The sequence below is a fragment of the Candoia aspera genome, chromosome 4 (genome assembly GCF_035149785.1).
Source record: "Candoia aspera isolate rCanAsp1 chromosome 4, rCanAsp1.hap2, whole genome shotgun sequence".
NCBI classification, from domain to species: domain Eukaryota; kingdom Metazoa; phylum Chordata; class Lepidosauria; order Squamata; family Boidae; genus Candoia; species Candoia aspera.
Window position 1 is genome coordinate 118,725,907 of NC_086156.1, and position 23,813 is coordinate 118,749,719.

General features: G+C 53.9%; 1 protein-coding gene across 1 annotated transcript; it reads right to left on the reverse strand.

Annotated features, from left to right (window-relative positions):
- Positions 1 to 1,428: 1,428 nt before the first annotated feature.
- On the reverse strand, positions 1,429 to 23,323 carry INCA1 (inhibitor of CDK, cyclin A1 interacting protein 1). Its single transcript, XM_063301766.1, has 6 exons — positions 23,246 to 23,323; positions 20,419 to 20,517; positions 9,941 to 9,983; positions 5,117 to 5,328; positions 3,384 to 3,531; positions 1,429 to 3,078 (listed from the first exon to the last, which is right to left on the reverse strand). The coding sequence occupies exons 1-6, from the start codon at positions 23,284 to 23,286 to the stop codon at positions 2,926 to 2,928; spliced, it is 696 nt and encodes a 231-aa protein (XP_063157836.1). The 5' UTR covers positions 23,287 to 23,323; the 3' UTR covers positions 1,429 to 2,925.
- Positions 23,324 to 23,813: the final 490 nt, after the last annotated feature.

Sequence of the window (23,813 nt, forward strand, 5' to 3'; positions counted from 1 at the left end):
AATCGCGGAGCCTCCCGCAGGCCGGGCCAAAGCGCCCCCGCACCGGGCATCTCGGCCGGAGGGGGGCGCCGCGCCGCGGCCCCCGGTCCTCTAGGGCCGGGCGGGAGGCGGAGGCGGCGGCGGCGGCGGCGGCGGCGCGCGGGTTCCCCCCCGCCGCCGCCGCCAGGGACGCGGGCTTCCTCCCTCCCGCCTCCTCCCACGCCAAGGAGGCGCCGGGGCACAGCTGTCCGCGCCGCCCCCACGCCCGATCGCGAGGAGGGCGCTGCTGGGTGGGAACGGCAGGAAGGAAGGGCTGGATCCGAATCGAGCAGAAGGACCCCCCGGGCCGAGTCCTGGCCGGGATGCGGCGAGCCCCGGCTTCCCTTCGCCCGGGGTGCCGCTCCCCGCGAGGGGCTCCGGAGCCCGGTCACTGAGCTGTCCATGGGAACTGGCTGGCGGCGAGCGGGGCTCAACCCCCGGGCGGCGCGGCCCCTCCCCTCCCCAAGCGCCTGGTCCCCCGCCCGGACCAGGGTCCCCGGGCCTTTCCCTCGCCCTGAAGGGGCGCCCGCGGTCCTGCCCTGGCGCATCCCGAGGCGGGAGCCGCTGCCCTGCCTGCGGGACGGCAGGGGCGGGCAGCCCGGCAGCCTCCGAGCCAGATGGCAACGGCTCGGCCCAGGAAATTCGGGGCAGGGGAAGGGGCGAGAAGTAACCCAGATGAATGGTAGGGGGGCAGCATTTTCTCCTTCTTGGGCTGCCCCCCAACACCTTTTGCTCAGTGACATTTGGACAATTAGGGAAGAGGTGGCCTTCAGATCACCTAAACTGTTGGGGAGTAGTTGCAAGGGAGCTGAATAATTAATTTAATGTAAATCAATTTTTTCACACTTGGCCACTTTAAGATGGGTGGACTTCAACTCCCAGAATTCCCCAGTTGGCAGAGCTGAAGTCCACCCATCTTAAAGTGGCCAAGTGTGAAAAACACAATGCAAATGATGAGAAGTAATGCCCTCAGATGTGCAAAGGCCCATGTCTTCAGAAGGGACCGGGAAGATGCGCTGGGGAGCAGGGGAGACACAGATGGGCCCTCCTTGCCAGCCTATAAAGGAAATTTTCAGTCTGCTCCCATTGGTTGGCTTAGGAAACCCCGTAATTCCCGGCCAGCAAGGGAGTCGGACATTCTGGTGGGGCAGTCGAAGTACAACCACCTGGAAGCCCCCATACTGAGGGGGACGGGGGCGGACGGTTGCCAAGGCACAAGCAATGACCCCGTTTTTCCCTAGTTGTGGTAAAAAAAAAATACTGCAACCATCAGAATTTGGTTCCACAAATACATTTGATAAACAGTTGTAACAGCCAAACTGACCCTCTTTTATATTAGCATTACAAGACCATTAATTTACATTCGTGTAGCTCAGGGTTGTTTTAAGGAGCTCTGGAGGGTGAAATGCACCAACCCCCCCCCCCACTGAGCCTGGAAGACCAGTCCTGAAATTGGCTGGGGGGGGATTCCCTCCCCTGCTGCAGGGCTGCAAACTAACATCCTCCTTAAGGAACATCAGTGGCCTTTCTCAAGCTGCGCATTTAATGGTCTCGCAAGCAGCACCTTGAAATCAGAGAGTGACCAGTTGGTGGGTTTCCCTGGTCAAAAACATTTTTGTATCTTAAAATGCCATTGCAAAACAATGGAGGCAAAGGCTAGCCACCTCCCCAAGCCCCTTTCTGGTAGGCAACAGAAGCTGTCTGGAATTGTTCGGTTGAGATCCAATGGCAAATTTCTGAAAAACAGAAGCATGACCTCCCACCATTTTAAGCGGAAAATAAATGCGCTAGGCCTCAGAAAGGATTAACGTGAAAAAAAAATCTAAAGAAGCATTTTCTCCCAAAAATCCACTTGGGAAAAGTCAGCCTGGCTGAGGCCCCCAGCATCCGTAAGGAGAACGGAATCTGCTCCCCGGCCCTCAGTACGCAGCCCCAGCCAGGAGAAGCTGGTCCGGTTCCACATTCCTGACATCCCTGCATCGGCAGCGATAATTACCTGGCCAAGAAACCCTAACTCTCTATCACAGACTTTAGGAATTAATTCCACCCTAAACAGGCAACAATTTATCCCCAAACCACAACAGTGGAACTTCCCTATTAACTTTCTGAGAAATTAGTCCTTCCACCCCACAGCACTGGTCTCTCTCAATCTGCAGTAAATATTTGGTTGCCTCGGAAGCGTTTTATAATTTGCTTTAAGAACCAGGCCGAGAGGGGAAAGGCAGAGGGGGACGCAATCGGCTTGGGGGCGATGGATGTGGGGAAGGGAGAAACAGCTGCTATTAGATCTTCCTCAGAGCCAACTTCTTGCAGAAGCAAAGGAAGTTTTAGGGTCCCAGAAGCGCAGCCCTGTCTTCACCAAGCGCTGCAGATAATTAAAACCATTTCAAAGCTGCGAAAGCTGCCGTGGGCTGTTCTCTCCCTCTCCATGGAACATACACCTACACTACGCTCAGGTGGAAGAGAAATGCCAAACTAGAGAGAGGCCGGCCTCCGCCAGAGCCCAGATTGCTATGGAAACCTCCTAAGCTTCCCGTGGTATTCGCTTTCTTTCCCCGGCCTACAGCAGAAGGTTTATTGACAGCACAAAGGGAAAGACAGATGCTGGGTTGGGTGCCAGGCACACAGGGACACTGGCAGAATGGCAAGACGAAAATACAGGGCATCCCCGGAACAGGAGGACCAGGAACGGGTGGAAGAGAGACAGAGCGGGTCTTTGGCTGAGGAAACACACAGGCTCACCCAGGAGGGGCACGCAGGGGGCCTCAGGGCCTGCCTCTGCATATTCCTGCTCTGTCTGCGCAGATGCAAACTGGCAGCCGCCTCCCTGCCCACAGAACGGTGTCCTCCCGTCTCTGGAGGGAACCAGTTTGGGAAGTCTGGCCCCAAACGTCAGCCTGGCCACGGTCACTCCTCAGATTGCAGCTCAGATCCTCCCAGCCCTCTTCCAGGCCAGCACCCCGTTCCTCCATGGGGAGACCGGGGCCGGGCCGCCATGGCGCACCACACCATGGGGCTTTCTTCGGGGAACATCAGCGGCTCTCTCAGGTGGTGCAGGAGCTGCAATGCAAGGCAGGCATTCAAAAAACGCTGCAGTTAATTCAGTCTGACTCTTCAGAGCAGCGTTTCTCAACCTTGGCGGCTTTAAGGTGGGTGGCTTTGCTGGCTGGGGAATTCTGGGAATTGAAGTCCACCCACCTTAAAGCCGCCAAGGTTGAGAAACACTGCATTAGAAGAACTGGGCTCCCCACCCACCCCTCCCAATCTCTAATTGCAGATGACGTTGCTAGGCAACGGCCATCTCCCACCTGGTTTGCATTGCAACCTGCTGGACCGATGGCCTCCCCTACCTGTCAACTGCTCACCTGGGTGTCTCTGCCAAGGAAGAAGGGCCTTCCGTAGGGCTTTGGCGTCCTGGCGGGGCTCAGCAGGTGTGCAGGTGGGCCCCCAACCGCCCCACTTCCTTGGGGGGAGGGCTGGGGCAGAGCCCGACTCTCTTGCGCTGCCTTCTGCCTTTTAAACAAAGAAGTGGAGATCAAACACGGAGGGCTGACCCTTGGTGGGACACCTTCCTCTAGGGAGCAATTTAGGCACTTCTGCCAGCAGAGGCCGAGAAGGGGGTGGTGCAGCAGGGCCCAAGGAGCTAGTGGGGCACCCCTGAGGGCAGCCAGACAGTTTGCAAGGGAAACCATGTCATTGCATCGCCTGATGCAAGGCAGCCAACCCAGGCTACAGCCTGCAGAACTGGCCTCTGGCTCTTTGGGTCCAACGCCTGTGCCTCGGAATGCCACTTCAGCAACTGCACACAGCATGCCAGGATGCGCTGAAGAGGGCTTGGGCAGTTCCTGGTGCGTTCCCAGCCACTGCCACTGCCCCAGCCAGTCGTGGGAACCAAGCCATCAGGCCAAGCCTCAGTATGGTTGGGTGTTCAGGCAAAGCAGGACAGCACAAGCCTGGGTCACGTGGACACAGCCAGTGTTTAGTTAAACCAGGTTTAGGGTTTAGGATGTTGTGTGAACCAGCCAGAAGCACTATGGAGTGCAGCTGCTTCTATAAAAGCAGCAGTGGTCTTGTGATCCATTTCATAAATAAAAGTGGAATCGGGATTTGTATCTCCAGGAGGGATTGTAAGGTGTAATTTGGGGCTGAGCAGGATTCCAACTTCCAGCAGCCATGTTCAGTGGGCAATAGAGTTTTACAATGCCTAGACTAGAGCTGCCGGATGCAGCGTGAGGAACCCAGGCCAAGAGATGGCAGCAGAAAGATGCAGGAAAAAAACTAGCCCTTTACTGCCATCATATGGTGGTTTGACTTTTTGCACCATAGATCTGGCCAACCCAATCTGCCAAATTTCCCATTCCTGATCCATGGCCTTCCCCAACATAGCATTGTACAGGTACTCGACTTATGACCACAATTGGAACCAGAATTTCCATGGTAAGTTGTAGTCGTAAGTCGAGTCACCATGTGACTGGAACCAATTTATGACCATTTTTATGGTGGTCTTTAAACAAATCATGGTCATTAAGCGAACCACCACGGTCATTAAGCAAATCCAGCTTCCCCAATGGGCACTTTATGCCAGAAAACAGGAAAAAAGTCACAAAACGTGATCACGCGACTGCTGGACACTGCAACGGATCATAAATGTGAGCCGGTTGCCAAGTGCCCAAAATGCGATCATGTGACCGTGGGGTGGTGGTGTGACATTTTGTGATGCTCAGAAGTGCTTTACAGACCATAGAGCACCCATTCTGAGGCTGCTGTAACTCTGGACCATCATTAAATGAACGGTTGTAAGTCGAGGACTATCTGTACTACAGATGCCAACAGCTCCCCAAAGCGGGGCAGGATGACCCATGGATATGGTTTGTAGAGAACTGGAAGGTGTGGCTCTGGTGGCCCTCTTGCCCTTGTTCTGCAGCCAGATGGAAACAAACCCTGATAGGCTTGATCCTGCTATTGCAGAACACCTGAAGCCTTTGTTGTCTACGAAGCCAGTCACAACCTGTGGCCCTTGTCTGAGCCACCCAACACCTGCCTGCCCACCTGCACGTGCCCCAAGTGTCTCATTCTTTACAAAAGACGGTTTTCCTACTCGTCAATGTTGCTTTGCCGTCTCTTCACCTCCTCCAGATGATACAACACAGACAAGGCACGGACGTTTCCCGGCCCTTTTCGCTTTGGGCCCTTCCTCTTCTTCTGACACAGCTCCTTGGGGGATGGCAGGCTCTGCGTAGTGGAGGCCCTCTGCCAGGGCCAAGGGCCTGCCTCGCCCCCAGCAGGCCGCTGGGCTGCCCAGCCAGATGTCTAAAGGGCAGAGAAGCCAAAAGGGACTCAGGCACTGGCTTTATTTCGGTCACGGGGCAGCGTGTGCAATGCCGCTGCACCCTTAGCTGTTCCCTGACTTCTCTACGGGAGGACCGCACACGTCAGTGAGAGAGAGCAATTTTAACTTTAACCAAGGAAGAAAGTACCCTCTGTGTATCAATCAGTAGACTGGGAAGGTGTCGTGGGTACTTTGCTTAGTGGTTTAACCTTCAGCAAAAGTTCCATGGCAATTTACCGCCCCCCGCCCCCCCGGAAGGTTAAATACATACATCTGATAGACAGATAGAGAAATAAATGAAGTACTGGAAGTACTTCTACATTTAGTGGAAAAATGGATCAAGTTAAAAGAGGAATTATTTTCCATATCTATGAAAGAAAAAAGGGAAAACAAAATGGCCTTTTCCAGGGACTATAAGAAGTCCCAATAGCAGCTGTACAATTTTGCTCACTGAAAACAAAAGCAATTTTTTTCTTGTATACACTCTATACCAGCCTTTCTCAAACTTTTGACCCCGGAGGAACCCTTGAAATATTTTTAGGCCTTGGGGAACCCCTGCACATTCAGGCTCAAATATAGGCCAGAAGTTACAAAATCATTATATTTGCTTCACATGTAGGCCTGTATAAATGCATTAACAGTGTTCTTAAACTGAAGATAAAGAACGAAACTTACCTCTCGCCCGAATTTGAAATTTTTTAAAAAATAAATTGTGATCTTCCAGGGAACCCCTAGTGACCTCTCATGGAACCCGAGGGTGCCACGGAACCCTGGTTGAGAAACCCCGCTCTCTACGTATCGAGTTAAACCATTACCGATTGATATTTATTTATTTTATTTTTATCCTGCCTTTATTAGGGAGGGTTATTTGGGAAAAAAGGGATATTAAGCCCAGCTGATGCTTTTTGTACGCAAACGCTTTCCCCCCAGCTATTTCACAGCCTTTGCAATGCCCCCACAGCGTGGCTTCCCAGATCTTGGGGCCGCAACGTTTTTCTCTGCAAAACACACAGTAGTACACCAAACTCGGCTTATGTGGTTTGTGCCAGACCGGACTGACAGACTGCACTTGGCCATGGTTGCTTTGTGGAATCCTCCACCGGCCAGCCCATCACGGGTGTGGGCGACTCACGGAGGCTGGGCTGAGGCCAGGTGTCGCGAGAGGGTGGCAAGGCGTGGGGGGAGTGAGTGGGAAGACTTCTCCACGCCAGCAGCCCCCTCACTCCCCCACCTCCTGAGCAAAGCCAACAGCACCCCTAATTAGCACCCCGGGTGAGCTAAGTGTGACAAAACCCTAACACCTGAAGACACAGGCTATGCTGCACATCAGAAGATAACTAATTCAGGAACGCAACGTGTGGGGGACAAAAGCAGGCTATGTGTATTTTAGGAACAAGATTCACCCACTTTTCTTTCAGGATCCCAGGCAGCAATTCTGTTTCCGAAGATGGCTATCGTATTGCTGCTGGGCCTGCTGGTGGCAGAGACTCCGCTCTCCTCTGCCCACCCCTGGAAGGAAAGTTTTGAGCGTCAGTTGCCAGGAGTGCTTCTCCATTTCCAGCTCAAAAGCACAATTTGATAAGAACGGCAAAGCGATCCTTCAGTGGGCAACCAGGAAGGCCAAGGGGGCTTTTGTAAGATGGATTCAAGGGAGCTGGGCTGGCCCTGCCAAAACTGGACCCTGTCATCCCACGCTGGTTCCGGGGTTTTGAGGTCAGGTCACTTTGAGATGGCAAAGAAAGAACCCTCACTGCTCAGCCCAAAGCCCAGCCCATTAGGTCTGCTAAGCTCATAATTTAGCACCTTTGGGTCTTCATCCTTCCGGCCCAGAGCCCTCAGCTGGACCGCTGGTGGAGGAGAGCTGCTCTCCTCCCTCCCTCCCTCCCTCCCAGACCCTTTTGCTTTTCCTCTGGAGACGCAGGGAGGGCGCCTGGGCCCTTGCTCCTGGACCCTGGCCCAACCCTCGAGCAGGTGGTCCGGGACAGCCAGGGGCTGGGCATCTTCCCCACACGCTCCTGCTTGGCCGCACAGGGTAACTTCCTGCACAGATTGTGGAGACTTCCTTCAAAAGACCAGGGCAATGCGAGGCTGCACCTGGCGTGAGCCCCAAAATGTGGCAGAGACGTCCTACCATATGGCAGTGACTCCCTGGGAGCAGGTCATCGGTGTATCTGCTCCACAAAGATGCCTCCATCAGGTGTGGGCAGGGGACGGAGGAGAGCCTTAAGCCATCCTGTGCTCAGCCCTGAGGCCAGAGCCCCCTCCTCTCTCAGACCCTCAGCCCAAAGAACCTGGCCCTCCCTGGATGGAACCTGAGACCTGGCTCAGCAAGGCAGTCGTTCTTTCACAGACTTGTGGGTCTGCCACTAGGCGGGCCCTGCTTCCTCTGCCCCACCTTGAGCTAGCTGCCCGCAAGGATGCCTGGGCACCAGAGAAGCAGCAGGGCTGGGGCGAAACCACTGCAACCTTGGCTCGCTGTGTGGTACCGCAGGAGTGCGCATCTGCCGTGGTTCCTGTCCACTTCCTCATCAATACTGCCTGTGCAGACCCAACTGGTGGGCTTTGTCAGAGTTTCCAGATGTGCTTACTGGTTACTCACTCTCATTTCACATTCATCCATTCATCACCCATTCATTCCAGACCGTTTCTCTTGCACGTACCAGGCACTTCTAAAGAATCCTATCTCTACTGTATGCAGCTTTAATACTTTTCCTAACGTTCCCAACTCCCACATAAAAAGTGGCAGAAATACAGTAGAACAAATGCCTCTAGTGATATTAGAACTGCTTTGGTTGGAGATGTGATGGCGTTTGTACCTTTGTATGTGTACTGAGAACACAAATGATTTGCAGTGAATGTTAGAGAGATTGTATAATGCAACAAGGACAATGGATCTGAAATTCGTGTACTAAAGACCCAAGGAATAGAGTTGGTCAGGAAACCTAATTGCAAGTTAAATGCAAATGGGAAAAACCAGAGCAAGTTGACAAATTTACATAGTTTGCTAGGATGTTTACCAAAGTTTAAAAAATTGGTGGACAAATTTTAAGTAGAAATGCTGGTAGAAAGGTAGTATTATATCCCTTGCATTGCATGAATATTTACTGATAGAAGCAAAAATGGCTGTGCGTGACAGTAGATTTCTGCCACTTTTTATGTGGGAGTTGGGAATGTTAGGAGAAACATTAAAGCTCCATACAGTAGAGATGGGATTCTTTAGAAGTGTTTGGTACACACAAAGAAATGGACAAGAATGAATGGGTGAATGAATGAATGAATGAATGAGTGAATGAATGAATGAATGAGAATTGAAAATGAGTGACCAGTAAGAAAGGAGGACCTTGAGGTGGTTTGATCCTGCAGAGCAGTGCTTCTGAACCTTGCCCACTTCAAGCTCTGTGGACTTCAACTCCCAGAATTCCCCAGTCAGCTGGCTGGGGAATCCTGGGAGTTGAAGTCCACACAGCTTAAAGTGGCCGAGGTTCAGAAGCACTGCTGTAGAGGTAATGATAAAGGATGGAAGAAAGAAGGAAATGAGTGGATTGAGAGAAAGGGGAAGACGGAGGAAGCTGTGACTGGAGTGGGGGATGAGATCCTCAAAAAGAGGGAGAGGGGAAGTGCGTGAAGTCGTGGATGCACCTGGCGGAAGCAAGAACAGAAAGGTATAAAGAGATGCAGGGAAGGGCAGTTGGTTTTGCCTGCCTTTCTCTTCCTTTATCCCCTGCCTTTAATTGCTTTTGATCATTCCTTCTCACTCCCGCTCGGGATTTTGCATAATGTTCCTTGCATAGCTCAGAGGATGCATACGAATGCGTGTATGCTAGTGGTTTGCTTTCCCTTCTCCTCAGGGCCTGAGGAAGTGTAGGATGTGGCTTTTTTTTTTTTTTTGCTAACCCAGCCAGGAGAGAAACTGCTCCTGCATAACTGATACTAGACAACCCAGGACCTGTTGGGTCATCGTTCCAGAGATATTTCCTTACCAGATTCCTCAGAGCTTCTAAGGTACTGGAAAAGTTCTTAAAAATTCAGGGAGAGGTGGATCTGCCTTGAAAGTAGCCCATGTTGAACTGCATAGCCCAGTCAAACATCAGGAGCTGACCACAGGAAATGTTTTATGACATTTTGTATTATGTCATATTTTTACGTCATAAAATATTTTATAAAATTTGCCAAATTTCTATTCTACAGGAGTCATGGGTTCCAGATTTTGGATGCATTTTGTAAGTAAGCCCATTTGAGGTACCTTCGTTCAAAAATCGTTGCCTTTTGATGCCCTGTTTTGCCCAATTCAAGGTTACAAACAATCAAACAGACACGAGAGTTTTAGTAGTATATAGATCAGCACATGATTGTTTGGGCTGAAGCCTTGTGTGTCGGAGATTTTCCAGGTAAAATAAGGACCTCTCTTTCCTTGCCCAGTGGGGATGTCCTATGTCCTACCCCCTACAAGGTATCAGGTTCTACCAAGGCACTGACGAAGCTGAGCTCACCCAACAGACAAACTCTGCTTGCGACATCCTCTTTTCACATGGAACATGCGGGAGAAAAGCCAGTAATTTAAAAGGAAGTCTCATCCAAGCTATTAAAACCTACCAGTAGGGGTGGTGCCTCACGGTACTCTTCCATCCAGGGGGAACTGAAAGGTAAATGTGCTGATAAGTACTATTTGCTTTTACTTCAGAATTCCTTATATAATAAACTTAGGAGAGAGAATGAGCTGTAGGGACTCAACTAGGCCCGATGCAAGTCTTTAAATTTGGAACGCTTGGCTATAATCACCAGCAAAAGCAAAATGAAACTGCTGAAAATTCTGATTTAATGGTTACAAAGAGTGTGATGATGACACTCTCTCTGCTTGGTCTCATCATCAAATAAAGGCTCCAGAAGCTAATGAGGGAGCAAAAACTTCCTTTTGTGCACAAAGGGGAGCCATGGCTTCCCACCCTGCTAACGACCTAATGATGAACTTCCAGGCCTGGCCTCAGATGCTAATTTGACGGAAGAGTTGCAAACCAGGAATCCAGATTAGGATTTAACAGGGAAGTTTGGTGTCACTGTCAGGTTCTGGTCAGTTCAACCACTCCCAATGATGAGAAGAGCCAAGGAAATCTTATGCTGCCACGAACAATATGCCAAGGTTCTCAACGGTTCTGGCCGTCACGCAAAACTTTCATCTGACAAGGCTGAACAGTGAGGCTGCATCTCGGGGCTCGGCGGAAGACCAGATCTGGTAGGTGGAAGGCAGAAGAATATTAGTGGCGTAGCCGCAGTCAGCAGGTTTCTGATGGAAGATGACAGGTAGCACCCATCAAGTTGCGCCAAGAGAGGGACCGTGACATGCACACACGAGGCTCCAGCTGAAACACCAGGGTTTCCTAACCTTGCAACCAAGCAACATTTAGAAATTGCCATTGGTGCCTCCCAGATAGAAAAGAGGGTTTGGGGGGCAGAAACTGAGACCATTGGGCTCCAAATGAGCCACGCAGATGTGGGCAGTCTGTGGTGTAACCCTAAAAGACCCTCGCCAGATCTCATTAGGAATATTGCTCATTTATAACATTTCACTTCTGCTTTATAATTGAAAAAGAATCCATCAGGTTGGCCAGTCAGGTTATGAGAAGGCTGGACACAATGTGGAACTTTGTGGTGGGGGTGGTGATCAGAGGAATGAAAAACTAGTCCTTGGCTGGGAAGGAAAGGTGGCAGGAACTGGGAATTAACAGCCTGGAGAAGGGATTTAGCAGTTGTGTTTGCACAAGGCAGAGCTGGTGCAACAATCACACCCAACGACGGTCAACAGCTCTGCATCAGGCCAGAGGGCCTCTTGGGTGGAACGGCGACGACTCTGTTCCAGGCCCGGTACTCATCAGCACCCTTATACAGCAAATGACTTGGATGAGGTGCTGGGAAAGACGGTTATCAGATCTGCAGATGACCCAGGCATGGGAGCAGGGAGATAGAGACTCCTTAGAGGACAATCTCAACGTTCAGGAGGATCCTGGAAAGCCGGAATAAGGGGCAGAAACCAGCAAGATGAATTTCAACCGGGTCATACCTTTGGGTGGGAAAAGCCCAAGGCAGGAGGAGAGCCAACTGGGTGAAGCAGTTTCAGAAAAAGCCAACGCAATCCTTGGCTGCGTTGCCAGGACCAAGAGAGCTCTCTCTCTTTCCCTTGGCCAGAGCCCACCTGGGCTCTCACTTCCCGGTCTGGGCACTGCCCTTTAGGAAGCACACCAACTGACCGGGGAGGTCCCAGAGAGCAACCGAGGTGATGAAGGGCCTGCAAGGAGAAGCCTGCAAGCAGGAGTTAGAGGTGCTGGTTTGCTGAGCCTGGGGAAATGGGACCAGAAGAGAGTGTCATGAGTGCCGTTGAGCTGAAGTCATCAGCGCAATGGCACACATGACAATAGCAAGGAAACAGGGGAAGGGGCTCAAGATAAGTAGCCATCAACCCATAACGACTAACGGTCAAGAAACAATAGCTAAACGGATCACGGAACACACCCAAGCCATCAGCGCTAATACAACGGAGATCGCCCAGCTGAAAGCAATCACCGGAGGAATAGAGAAACCGATGATGGGCGATCCCGGAACGCCAGCGGGGCCTCGCAACCCCTCACCCACCGGCAGGTCAACGTATTGGACAAAGGGGGGTGACGTGACCACGAGTGAGGGGGCGCTGACCGGCGCGGGGTATTTAAACCCCGCACCGGCGCGCTCCTGTCACTCTCAGCTTTTTTCCCCGATGCTGTACCTACGCTATGAATAAACCAGAGCCTGTTCCACCGAGCCAGTGTCTGAGCATTATTCAGGGGTAGGCAGCGCATGACATAAAGCTGAGAGTCATAAACTCAGCCTCGCCGAGCCCCACCGGACGACAACGAGCCGCGGGAGGAATAGACAGCAAGAAGACCAGAAAGATGAAGCCGGAGCGACGCGGACAAGGAGGGCGAGCCGCACGGCAAGAAACAGAGGAGGACCGACCGAGGCCAGAGGCACCGCGGACTCCCGGAGCCATGGACGCCCACCCGACCCGACCCGAGCCTCAGCTCCAACCCCAAGGGGAGATGGCGACGGAGGCAACCCGACCGCGGGAAGGAGCAACATACCTTCCGAAACCAGCGGAGGACCCCGCGCCCCACATCGCACCCCAGCAACGGGCGTGGAGCGACAGCCCAACGGCGGTCAGCACGGAGGAGGACGACGGAAACACCCAGCACACGGCGGAGGAAGCAGACCAACGGCAGAGGGAGGCTGAACCCCGCCGGCAACCCACCCCCGCCGACACACCGACGGAACCGGCCCCAGCGGCGGCGCGGACCGGGGACGAGGAAGCCCGAGCTGAACTCGCGGCCATGCGGGCCCAACTGGAGGAACTCCGGACCATGCTTCAGTCGCTCATGCCCCCCGCGCCGCCCAACGACGTCCCCGCACAGGCCCACACCCCGAGCGAAGCACCGAACCCCCATGGGCCAGCTGAAGGTCAGCAGACGGCCCAGGCGGACGACACCACAGGCCAGGAAGCGAGAGGAAGGGCCGCGCAAAACGCCCGGGCCCCAAAGGACTTCCCCATCTTCTTCGATGGGAACCCCACGAAACTGTCGTTTTTTATAACGAACGCCAGGGAGTTCATGGGGAGGCACGGACACTCCTACGACTCCGAAGCGGACAAGATCGCTGCCGTGGCGATCAAATTACAAGACAGGGCGGCGGACTGGTACGTCCAACTGTACGAGTCCAGCTCCCCCGCCCTCGCCAACTTCCCCGCCTTCATCAATGAGATGAAAAACTACTTCGAAGACCCCCTAGCCAAAGTGAGGGCGAAAAGCGCACTCCAAAGACTTAAACAGGGCACACGCACTGTCCCAGACTACGCCCTGGAGTTCAAAGCCCTCGCGGGGAAGGTCAGCGACTGGTCCGAGACCACCCTGCTGGAAATGTTCAAAAGGGGGCTCAACCGCGACGTACTCCAATGGGCCCTCTACCGCGACGACCCAGAAACGCTGCACGGGTGGATCCACCTCGCGGGGAAAGCCGAACACGCGCACCGCACCTTCCTCATGACAACCACGGAAGACACAAACTATACCTGCAAAAAGGTACCCGCACCACACGTGGGGACGGCCGGCCCCATATACCCAAAGAAGAAATTCAATCGGGAGCCCTGCGGGAAGTGTGGCAAACTAGGGCACAAGACGGCGGATTGCTTCGCCAACCGACCGCCGACCAGTGCGCCTAAACCCACCCCGAAAATTAGCCCCAAACCACCTAACCCGGGGCCGCCCCCTCACCGCCGAATGACCGTGGCCACAGCGACACCAGAGGAAGGCTGGGACGCCTACTGGGGGGAAGAGGACAACGTAGACCCCGACCAGCCGGCGGGAAAAGCTCCCCGCCTGCCCTGAAACGCGTTGCGAGGCAGGCGGTGGGACAGCAGTGCGGACCACCTCGACGGAACGGCGAAAGCCCCGTAATAATGGCGGCAATTAAACTCTCTACCGGCAACGGAGCCACCACGGCCGCGGCACTAGTGGACTCGGGGTGTTCAAAAAACCTCATCCACCCCGACCTAGTCGCCAAACTCGACCTCCGCTGCTTCCCCCTCCCCACGCCGCTGGCATTCCACCAGCTGGACGGCTCTACAGCGGGAGGGAAACCAGCTACGCTGCAAACCGAGCCGGTCACCCTGCAAATGGGCACTCACACCGAACGCACATCGTTCGTCGTCACTCACATCGGACGGCCCATCGCAGTCCTGGGGATGCCATGGCTCGCGACAAACAACCCGCGCATCAACTGGGAGACCCGCACCTTCACATTCGGCGACGGCGAGTATCGGGCACCAGTTCCAGCGGGCAGAACCAACCCCACTGTGGGACGAGCGGAGGCGACTACACAGGACGCCGCTACCATAGCAGACCTACCGGAACAATACGCCGACTTCTCCGAGGTCTTCGGAGAGGCGGAAGCTGACCAACTACCCCCCCACCGCAAGACGGATTGCCGGATCGACCTGCTGCCCGACGTCCCCTTACCTAGACCAAAGATCTACTCGATGACCCCGAAGGAGATGGCAACCCTCCGGGAGTTCATCGATAAAAACCTAGACAGGGGATTCATAGAGCCAGCATGCTCACCGGTCGGAGCCCCCGTCTTATTCCGGGAGAAGAAAGACGGCACCCTACGGCTCTGCACCGACTACCGGGGCCTAAACGCGGCTTCCCTGTCCAACAAATACCCCTTACCCCTGGTGAAGGACATGCTCGCCCACCTGTCCACGGGCAAAGTCTTTTCCAAATTGGACCTTCGCGAGGCGTACTATCGCATCCGAATCAGGGAGGGGGACGAATGGAAGACTGCGTTCAACTGCCCCCTAGGCGCCTTCCAGTACAAAGTGCTGCCGTTCGGACTCGCGGGGGCCCCTGGGGTGTTTATGCAGCTCATCAATGAGGTACTGCATGAACACCTGTTCAAAGGGGTCCTTGTCTACATCGACGACGTCCTTATCTACACAAAAACGCACGAGGAACATGTGACCCTAGTCAGGCAAGTCCTCGACAAGCTCAGAAGGGCGCAGCTCTACGCCAAGCCTACAAAGTGCGAATTTCATAAAGCGCGCCTAGACTACCTGGGGTACCGAATCTCCGGGGACGGCATTGAAATGGACCCCGCAAAAGTCGAGGCGGTGCTAAACTGGGAGTGCCCCCGCAACAGACGCCAACTCCAGAGCTTCCTCGGCTTCGCGAATTTTTACAGGTCATTCGCCCGGGGGTTCGCAGAGATAGCCCTCCCCCTAACGGACCTCCTCAAAACCAAAGGGGTGGGGGACACCCGACGCGCCAAGAACCCGGGCACAGTGTTGAATTGGACTCCCGCGTGCCAGACTGCATTCAACAAGCTGAAAGCGCTGTTCACCACGGAGCCAATCCTCGCGCACCCGGACCCAGAACGGCCGTTCGTGGTCCAAGCCGACGCCTCAGACTTCTCCCTGGGGGCCATCCTACTCCAAAAGGACCCCACGGGACTCCTGAAACCATGCGCCTACCTGTCAAGGAAGTTTTCCGAGACAGAAAGGCGGTGGCACGTCTGGGAGAAAGAAGCCTTCGCGGTAAAATCGGCGCTAGAAACATGGCGACACCTACTCGAGGGAGCCACCCAACCATTCGAGGTCTGGACCGACCACCGGAACCTCGAGGCCCTACGAACGCCCAGACGCCTTAGCCCAAAACAGGTCCGATGGGCCCAATTCTTCAGCCGCTTTAATTTCCAGCTGAAGTTCATGCCGGGCAAAAAGAACTTCCTGGCCGACGCCCTCTCCCGACTGCCCCAAGACGAAGAGCCCGCCCCAGACACCATTGGGACGGTCCTATCCGCCTCGCAACTGGGGATGGCCGTGACCACCCGAAGCGGCACCCGGAGACAGCTCGACTCTACGGCGCAACCGACGGCGGGACAACCTGCGACCAGACGAAGCCAACCGCAACTACCAGGGGGAATACGCACGGACATCGCCGCCGCCCTCAAAACCGACCCCTGGTTCCTGGCAAACCCCGACAAGGTAACGATGGCACAGGACCTGGCATGGGGGGAAGGCAGAATCTATGTCCCGGACTCGCAACGCCAAGCGATCTTGCATAGGTCACACGACGCCAAGCAAGCGGGACACTTTGGGTTCCTCAAGACCCTACACCTAACACGGCGTCAATTCTGGTGGCCCGCGCTCAGGCGAGACGTGAAAGCATACGTAGCGTCCTGCCCAACGTGCGCTAGGGCCAAACGGGCACCAGGCAAACCCGCGGGGCTATTACAACGGGTGGCAGAACCCTCCCGCCCATGGGAGGAAATCTCTATGGATTTTATAGTGGACCTCCCACCCAGCCAGAAGAAAACGGCCATTTGGGTGGTGAAGGATTACTTCTCAAAACAGGCCCACTTCATCCCCTGCACGTCGGTCCCGTCCGCACAACAACTAGCCAAACTCTTCCTCATCCACGTGTACAGGCTACACGGATGTCCCGCACGTGTGGTGACTGACAGGGGCACACAGTTCACCTCTAAATTCTGGCGGGCCTTCCTAAAGCTGACGGGGACCCAACAGGCCCTATCCACTGCCTGGCACCCCCAGACGGACGGAGCCACAGAGGTCCTCAATGCCACCCTAGAGCAATTCATATGCTCATATACCAACTATCACCAAGACGACTGGGCTGAACTGCTCCCGTTCGCTGAAGTCGCATACAACAACGCCGTCCACACGAGCACGGGGAAAACTCCGTTCGAGGTAGTCTCGGGGCGCGACTTTGTCCCCATACCGGAGCTACCTCAACCCCCGGAACCCCAGGTGGACGCTAGCGATTGGGGACGGAAGATCGCGGAATCATGGCCAATAATCACGGCGGCGCTGAAGGATGCACAGGCAGCCTACAAAGAGCAGGCCGACAAGCACCGGCACCAACAACCGACGTTCCAGGCGGGGGATATGGTCTACCTATCCACCAAATTCCTAAAGTCCCCCCAACCCTCGAAAAAACTGGGGCCTAAGTACATCGGGCCGTTCCGAGTCACGCAAATAGTGAACCCGGTGGCAATACGCTTGGACCTGCCACACAACCTACGGAGACTCCACCCGGTGTTCCACACCAGCCTCCTGAAACCGGCAACCACCTCTCGATGGCACCCAAGCACGCCACAGCCCTCACCGGTGATGATCGACGGGCAACATCACTTCGACGTAAGGGACATACTCGACTCCCGCAAGCAACGAGAAACTCTACACTATTTGGTCAGGTGGAAACACTTCCCCCACCCGGAATGGGTGGCGGCGCACAACGTTAACGCGCCTGGCCTGACCCGGGCTTTTCACCGGGCATACCCTGACAAGCCAAAACCAAGGTTAGCAAGCCGTCCCCTGCAAAACCCCTCCCCCGCGGCCCCCCCCGCCTACCGTGCCCCAAGGGAAAGGGCCCCCCCAAGCCCGCGACTTGGGTGGACCTCCCCCCCCCGGGACTCACTCCCCCCGCCCCGGGCCCACGAGGCAGTAACAAGCGTTCGCCAGCACCCTCCCCCCGCCCCGGGCCCACGGGGGAGTGGCAAGCAAGTCAACAGGGCAACCTGGGGGCAACGCCCAGGAGCACAAATAACAAAGGCGACGCACTTTAAATAAAAAAGAAGGGCCTTACCTGGAGCTGATAAGCACCCGACCAGCCACGCCTCTCTCCTCGCCGAACTGAGCCAAACAAACAGGGTGTGGCCGGAGCATGCGCATGCCAGGGCGTGGCCTGGGCATGCGTACTAGGACACACCCTGGGAAGGCACGTGGTAGAGGGAGGAGCAAAGGGAGGGGCGAAAACTACTCCGGCGGGAATTTCAAAAAAAAAAAAAAAAAAAGTGCCGTTTGACAGCTCCACGGGAAAAAAAAAAAAAAAAAAAAACCAGAAAACCGGGGGGGAGCACTATTCGGACAGGGGGCAGTATGTCATGAGTGCCGTTGAGCTGAAGTCATCAGCGCAATGGCACACATGACAATAGCAAGGAAACAGGGGAAGGGGCTCAAGATAAGTAGCCATCAACCCATAACGACTAACGGTCAAGAAACAATAGCTAAACGGATCACGGAACACACCCAAGCCATCAGCGCTAATACAACGGAGATCGCCCAGCTGAAAGCAATCACCGGAGGAATAGAGAAACCGATGATGGGCGATCCCGGAACGCCAGCGGGGCCTCGCAACCCCTCACCCACCGGCAGGTCAACGTATTGGACAAAGGGGGGTGACGTGACCACGAGTGAGGGGGCGCTGACCGGCGCGGGGTATTTAAACCCCGCACCGGCGCGCTCCTGTCACTCTCAGCTTTTTTCCCGATGCTGTACCTACGCTATGAATAAACCAGAGCCTGTTCCACCGAGCCAGTGTCTGAGCATTATTCAGGGGTAGGCAGCGCATGACAGAGAGGGACTAGATTACAAGGGAGCAGATTTGGTTGGTTTTCAGGAACATGGTCCCAAGGAGAACAGCTGTTCAGCAAAGGAACAAACGCCTCGGGAGATGGTGGACCCTCCTTTGTGGAGGTGGTTAAACAGAGGCTGGGTGGGCTCCTGTTGAGCATGCTCTAGTGGTACAATCCTTCACCCGACAGGAGGTTAGATTAGATGATCTCCAACGTCCTTTCTGACACTTACATTCTATGGTTCCAGGAACGCTAAACCGTAAGTTAGTGCTAACAAGCCCTAATGATTAAGCCAAACCAAACACCGTTGGTATGAACTGGGAAGGAAAGGTGGCAGGAACTGGGAATAAACAGCCTGGAGAAGGGCCATAACAGAGGTTGTTTCACTTCAACACATTGTGTAAATACAGCCATGTCATTTGCTAACCATGGTTTAACACAAGCACAGCCTCCGATTCCTGAAAACCTATCCTATGACGAAAGGGCAGTTATTTGTTTTCTACTGCTCCAGAGGGTAGAACTAAATCTGTTGGATTTAGTTTACAAGAGGGTCGATTTTACCTGAATGTTAGGAGGATGTGGATTGACAACGGATCCAAATACCAAGAGAGTCCTCAGCAGAGGACTGGGGAGAACCTGGTTCACATCGACCCTCCATTGCGGGGGTCAATAACTCGTAGCCAGCTTATCGCACAGGGCTGCTGTTGTGGGAAGAAGATGCTTTTTGCTCCTGGAGGAAAAGCAGGTTGGGGTATGCAGGTCTGGATTGCATGCAAGTTCCTGGAAGATGGACCAGAGGGATGACCCCCCCACCCCCCACCCTTGCAGTCAATGATCCAGGAATCTCTTGTCTTTGCAGGCTGTTCCTACACCAGCCTTGCCGATCAAGGCCACTTGACAAATGGATCAGAACTACAGAATGTTCTGTTTGGCTGCATACATTCTTGGCAATGAAAAGTTAAGTGGCTGGAATAGTTTTGCGGTCATAACAAGACTCCCCTCAAGTCCTGCTGCCCAATAGTGGTATTGGGGTGTGGAGGGATGAGCCAAGAACGTTGGGATGGTACACCCTGGGTTACCCAAGACCTGGAGGTCATCTCAGCTGCCCACCTAAAGCAAGCAGGCACTTCTTCTGGGCAGCAGCGATACGGGAAGACTACTCAAGTGACATTGCAAAGGCAGCATTTCATACTGCGCAGGAGAAGGCAATGGTGGACTAGTCCTGAGCTTCACCAAAGAAACCAGATGGAAAGACAATAAAATGATTGACGATACAGCGCCGGATGATGGGCCCTTCAGGTCGGATAGTACTTGACATGCTCCTGAAGAAGAGCTGAAGATCTTTATGACACAGCTAAATTAAGGCCTTCTGGACGTCTAGTCACTGACGTTGCCGTGCAGGAAAAGGAAGTCCAAAGCTGCAAAGACAGAATTACAGGGGAACAAGGAATGTGCAGAGTGTGAACATGGGAATGCTCCACACAGTGAAAGGCGAAATGACTACACGCCGACATCTTAGGCACCAGCGAACCAAAATGGACTGGAATTGGACACTTTCACTCAGAAGATCATACTGTTTACCACTCAGACATGAAAAACAATGAAGGAAGCAAAAGTTGAACTTCGAAGAAGCAAGTTAGAAAAAGTATTGATGCTTCTGAACTCTCTGATACCAGAGAGGACTCCTGAGAATCCTATGGATTGCCAAGAAAACAAACAAATGGATCATACAGACAAATCAGTCCAGAGTTCTCCCTTGAGGCAAAAACGACCGGGCTCAAAATAATCTGGACATATCGGACAAAGATGCAGCTGCCTTGAGAAGTACCTAAAGGTTGAAGAAATACAAGAGGATGGCCAGCAACAAGGTGGATTGACTTGATTGTAATGGAAGACCAGAGGGGCCAGGCTGGGGAGAGATCATCCTGGAGCTAGTCTATCCACGTGGTTGCTAAGCATCAGCATGGACTTGTTGTTACGTAATCAAATCAGTAGCGAGGACAGTAACACGTTACCGTAAGCCACAGCGTTCCCAGCATCAGGGAAGGAAAGTGAAAGCTCTCTGAAAGGCCTGGAACTATACTTTGCCCCATCGTATTATCCAACGTGATAATGAAACATACCTTGGCTGCTGAACAAGCCTGTCCCAAAAGTCCCCTGAGGAACGTGCATTGCCGGACGGATCAACTTCAGGCTGGTATCTGCTAACCATCTTGGACTGCCTTGAAAACAGGACGGTGCAAACCTGTTACCTTTCCAAATATTTTGCAAGAAAGTGTCTTTATTCCATATAAGCAGAATCCGGTATACTCTTAAAACATCGCACATTGCTCAGGTTTGGAAACCCGGAGCGGGAGTGTAGAATCCATGGATGGAGCACTTACTTCACTGGATCCATCTGCAGCATTAGGCTGAATTAAATTTCACTCCCACTGATTTCCCTAATGCCCCTGCCTATTCCTTCCAAGAACCTGACATAATTCCAGGAGAGGAATCAAAGGCATAATAAAACTAGCATTCCCTGGAAGTCAATTGTTTTCCCACAGAAAAGCAACTTTGGTCGAATAAGAAAAGGAATAAGCGTTTCTCCTGGGGTGATAGATTAAGTTGTCTCCAAAGTTTGGGGCATATTATCAATGTAAAAGGAACGAGAGGCAGACTGCATTTGCTCCAAAGAAAAGGTTGGTACAGTATTATCTGCTATCATCCTTTATTAACATGTAAGATAATGTTGAAGAAACATTAAAATAGCTTGTTTAAAAGGTATACTTCTTAGTCATAGAAGATATACTTCTTAGTCATATCTACAGCTGAAGTCTTGAACACCTTCAGCTGGCACAAGAGCACATTGTATTGAGTGGAATTTACCTCTATGGAAATATGCGTGGGGCTGCGCAGAAAGCAAGCAGCAGGGGTCAGTAGAAAGATACCGAAAACTCTCCTTGCTGCTGCCATCTAGGAATGGCCTGGAGTTCTGCAGTCCAGAAATGGCAGCCCTAAACTAAGGCCAAGGAATGGCATCTGTCTTGAAGTTCTTCCAAATGTTTTGATGAAGTTTGGCTACAGTAATACTTGACAATTATAGCCCAAAAGAAAGATTGAAAGAGTAACTGGGTTTACAGATCCAGCAAGGAATAAGAGCTCCTTTGAGAAAATAGATTGGCCCCACCCTTTCAAGGTGGCATTATTTGTCCACTCTTCAAATACAGGAAATGCAGGATGATAATCAAATCCAGACCCATGTATACTTGTCCTTACTTATTTTTATACACCTTATTTATAGGTAGTCCTTGTTTAGCAATCACAGCAATTTGGTCGTTAAGCAAGGCAGCTGCTACGTGAAACCATGATGGTGCTTATGATCTTCCTTCAGCCTTCCTTTTACAGACCTGCGAAAGTTGTACATGTGAGGATTGGAACAGTTGCTGCATGAAGCAGTCGCTAAACAAGGACTACCTTGTTGTTAAAGTGCACAACTAAGTAAATATAAGTATTCCAACAGATTTCAGGTCTATTGGGAAGACTCTGAAATATATTTATGGCTTGAAGAATGGGCTCAATTTTTATCACCCATTTATCATCTTCTATTTGTACCCAGAATTCTTTGGAGTTATTGTATCACTATTTTATTGGCGTGGTTCTACTCAATTCCTTTTTAATCATTTCAGAGCTTCAAAGATATGGAAAAGGATTAGACAACTGTGCTATCAGCAGCATGCCACGTGATGTCTTCTGAGGCAGAAACTATTACTGAAATTAATCATCTCCGTCACAAGCGGACGATCCTGAAGGGTTTTTGCTTTTAAACAACTTCTGTTTCGCACGCCCCCCCCCCCCCGGCTTGTGTTCACACTTCCACTAACATTCGCAGCCCTTTGGCTCTGCCTCCCCACTGCAGCGATGCCACACAGACGTCTTCCTTTCAAGGTGGCAGGCTCTTTGGCTCTCTTCCTTTATGCAAACTGTTCTACTTTATGTCTTCCAATCTGCCAGTCGGAAGACTTAAGGAATAAATATATCACAAGACCTGAAAAAAATTCTGCAAAGGCCATTTTAATCCGAGGCAGGAGATCCTTCCTAATCTGCAAAGAAAGGGAAGGGACCTGAAGGGTTTTGCTGACCGAAGCTAAGATCCGGCCTTTCAGATCAGCTTCCCTCTGCTGCCTGCCGGTCACTTGCTTTGTGCCCTGCCCATGGCTCCCTGCTAAATAAAGCAGCCTCAGGGAAACCACCCTGGCTGCGATGTGCGTTGCTGAAGGCCCTTTTTCGAGGTGGGTGGGGCGGCCGCATTGGATCAGCACCCAAAGAGCAAATGTCTTCCTCGCTATCCGCTCTTGCCCAGCTGAAGCACCAGCCAAGGAGACAGCCCAACTGGCTGTATGAAAATAACCTGATTTTGCTTTTTCCACAATGACCCCCTAAAGCTTTTTTTAAAAATCGTCCCTGTCGCTGCCAGGAAGAGCAGGGTGACCCTCCCCGTAGGCTTGTGGGGCAAGGCTGCTCCGCTGTCTCCCAACAGGTCTCCTCCTCCTGGATGTGCCTGACTGGCCTTCAGTAACCCGGCCAGCTTCTCCCAGGCAGGGTCACCACGGAGGGTGGAGCCGCCGATCTGGGGGCGCCGACCGAGGACCGAAAGGCCGCGGGAGAGGACGGAGCGTGGGGGCCACCGCCCCACCTCGCCAGACTGGGGCACACCCGGCCCTCGCACACAGGGAGGGGCGCAGCCCTTCAGTCCCTTCAAGCCAGCCGCGGACCAGCCGCCTCCGGCTCGCGTCAGCCCCCCGACCGGGGTCCGGCTTATCTGCCGGGGGCTGCTGGCGGGAACCCGGTCGCGGCGCCCCGGTGTCTTCCGCGAGGCGCTGCCGGCTGGACAGCCGTCCAGGGTCGGGGCTCGAAGGGGCAGCGGCCGCGGGCGCCCTGGAGCACCAGCGGTTTCAGGGGAGCACCTACTTCACGAAGGGCCCCAGCGCGGCCCCACCGTCTCCCTCCATGGGTCCGCTCGGCCTCCGCCCGTCTTCCCGACCTGCAAGACAGAGGGCACCGGGCAGACAGCCGCCCGCCCGCCCGCCCGCCTCCGCCAGCGGGGAGGAAGCCCCCGGGCCCTTTCCCCTCGAGGGGGACCTGGGTCAGCTGCCCAGGCCGGCGAGGAGGAGCCCGCGAAGGGGCTCCAGGAGGCCGGCCGGCCCCCGCTCGGCCCCCCGCGGCCCGGCGCCTGGCTGAGGAGCCCGGTGTCACGGCCCCGCTGGCTGAGCTTTACCGGTGAGAAAGCCCCGCCAGGCGAGAGGCACAAGCCGCGGCCAACGGGGCTCCTGCGCGCACCGCACCCGCAGGGGCTCCTCCCGGCCTGGGGGGACCCGCCAGCACCGCCGTGACAGGGGGCGCCGGCGGGGACTACCGCTCCCAGAATGCCCTGCTCCCGCAGCCCGCGGGGCATCCTGGGAGCGGAGTCCGAGGCGGGAGGCGCGACCCGCTCCCTCCTGCTCAGCAGCGGCCGGCAGGGGGCGCCCGAGCGCGCGGC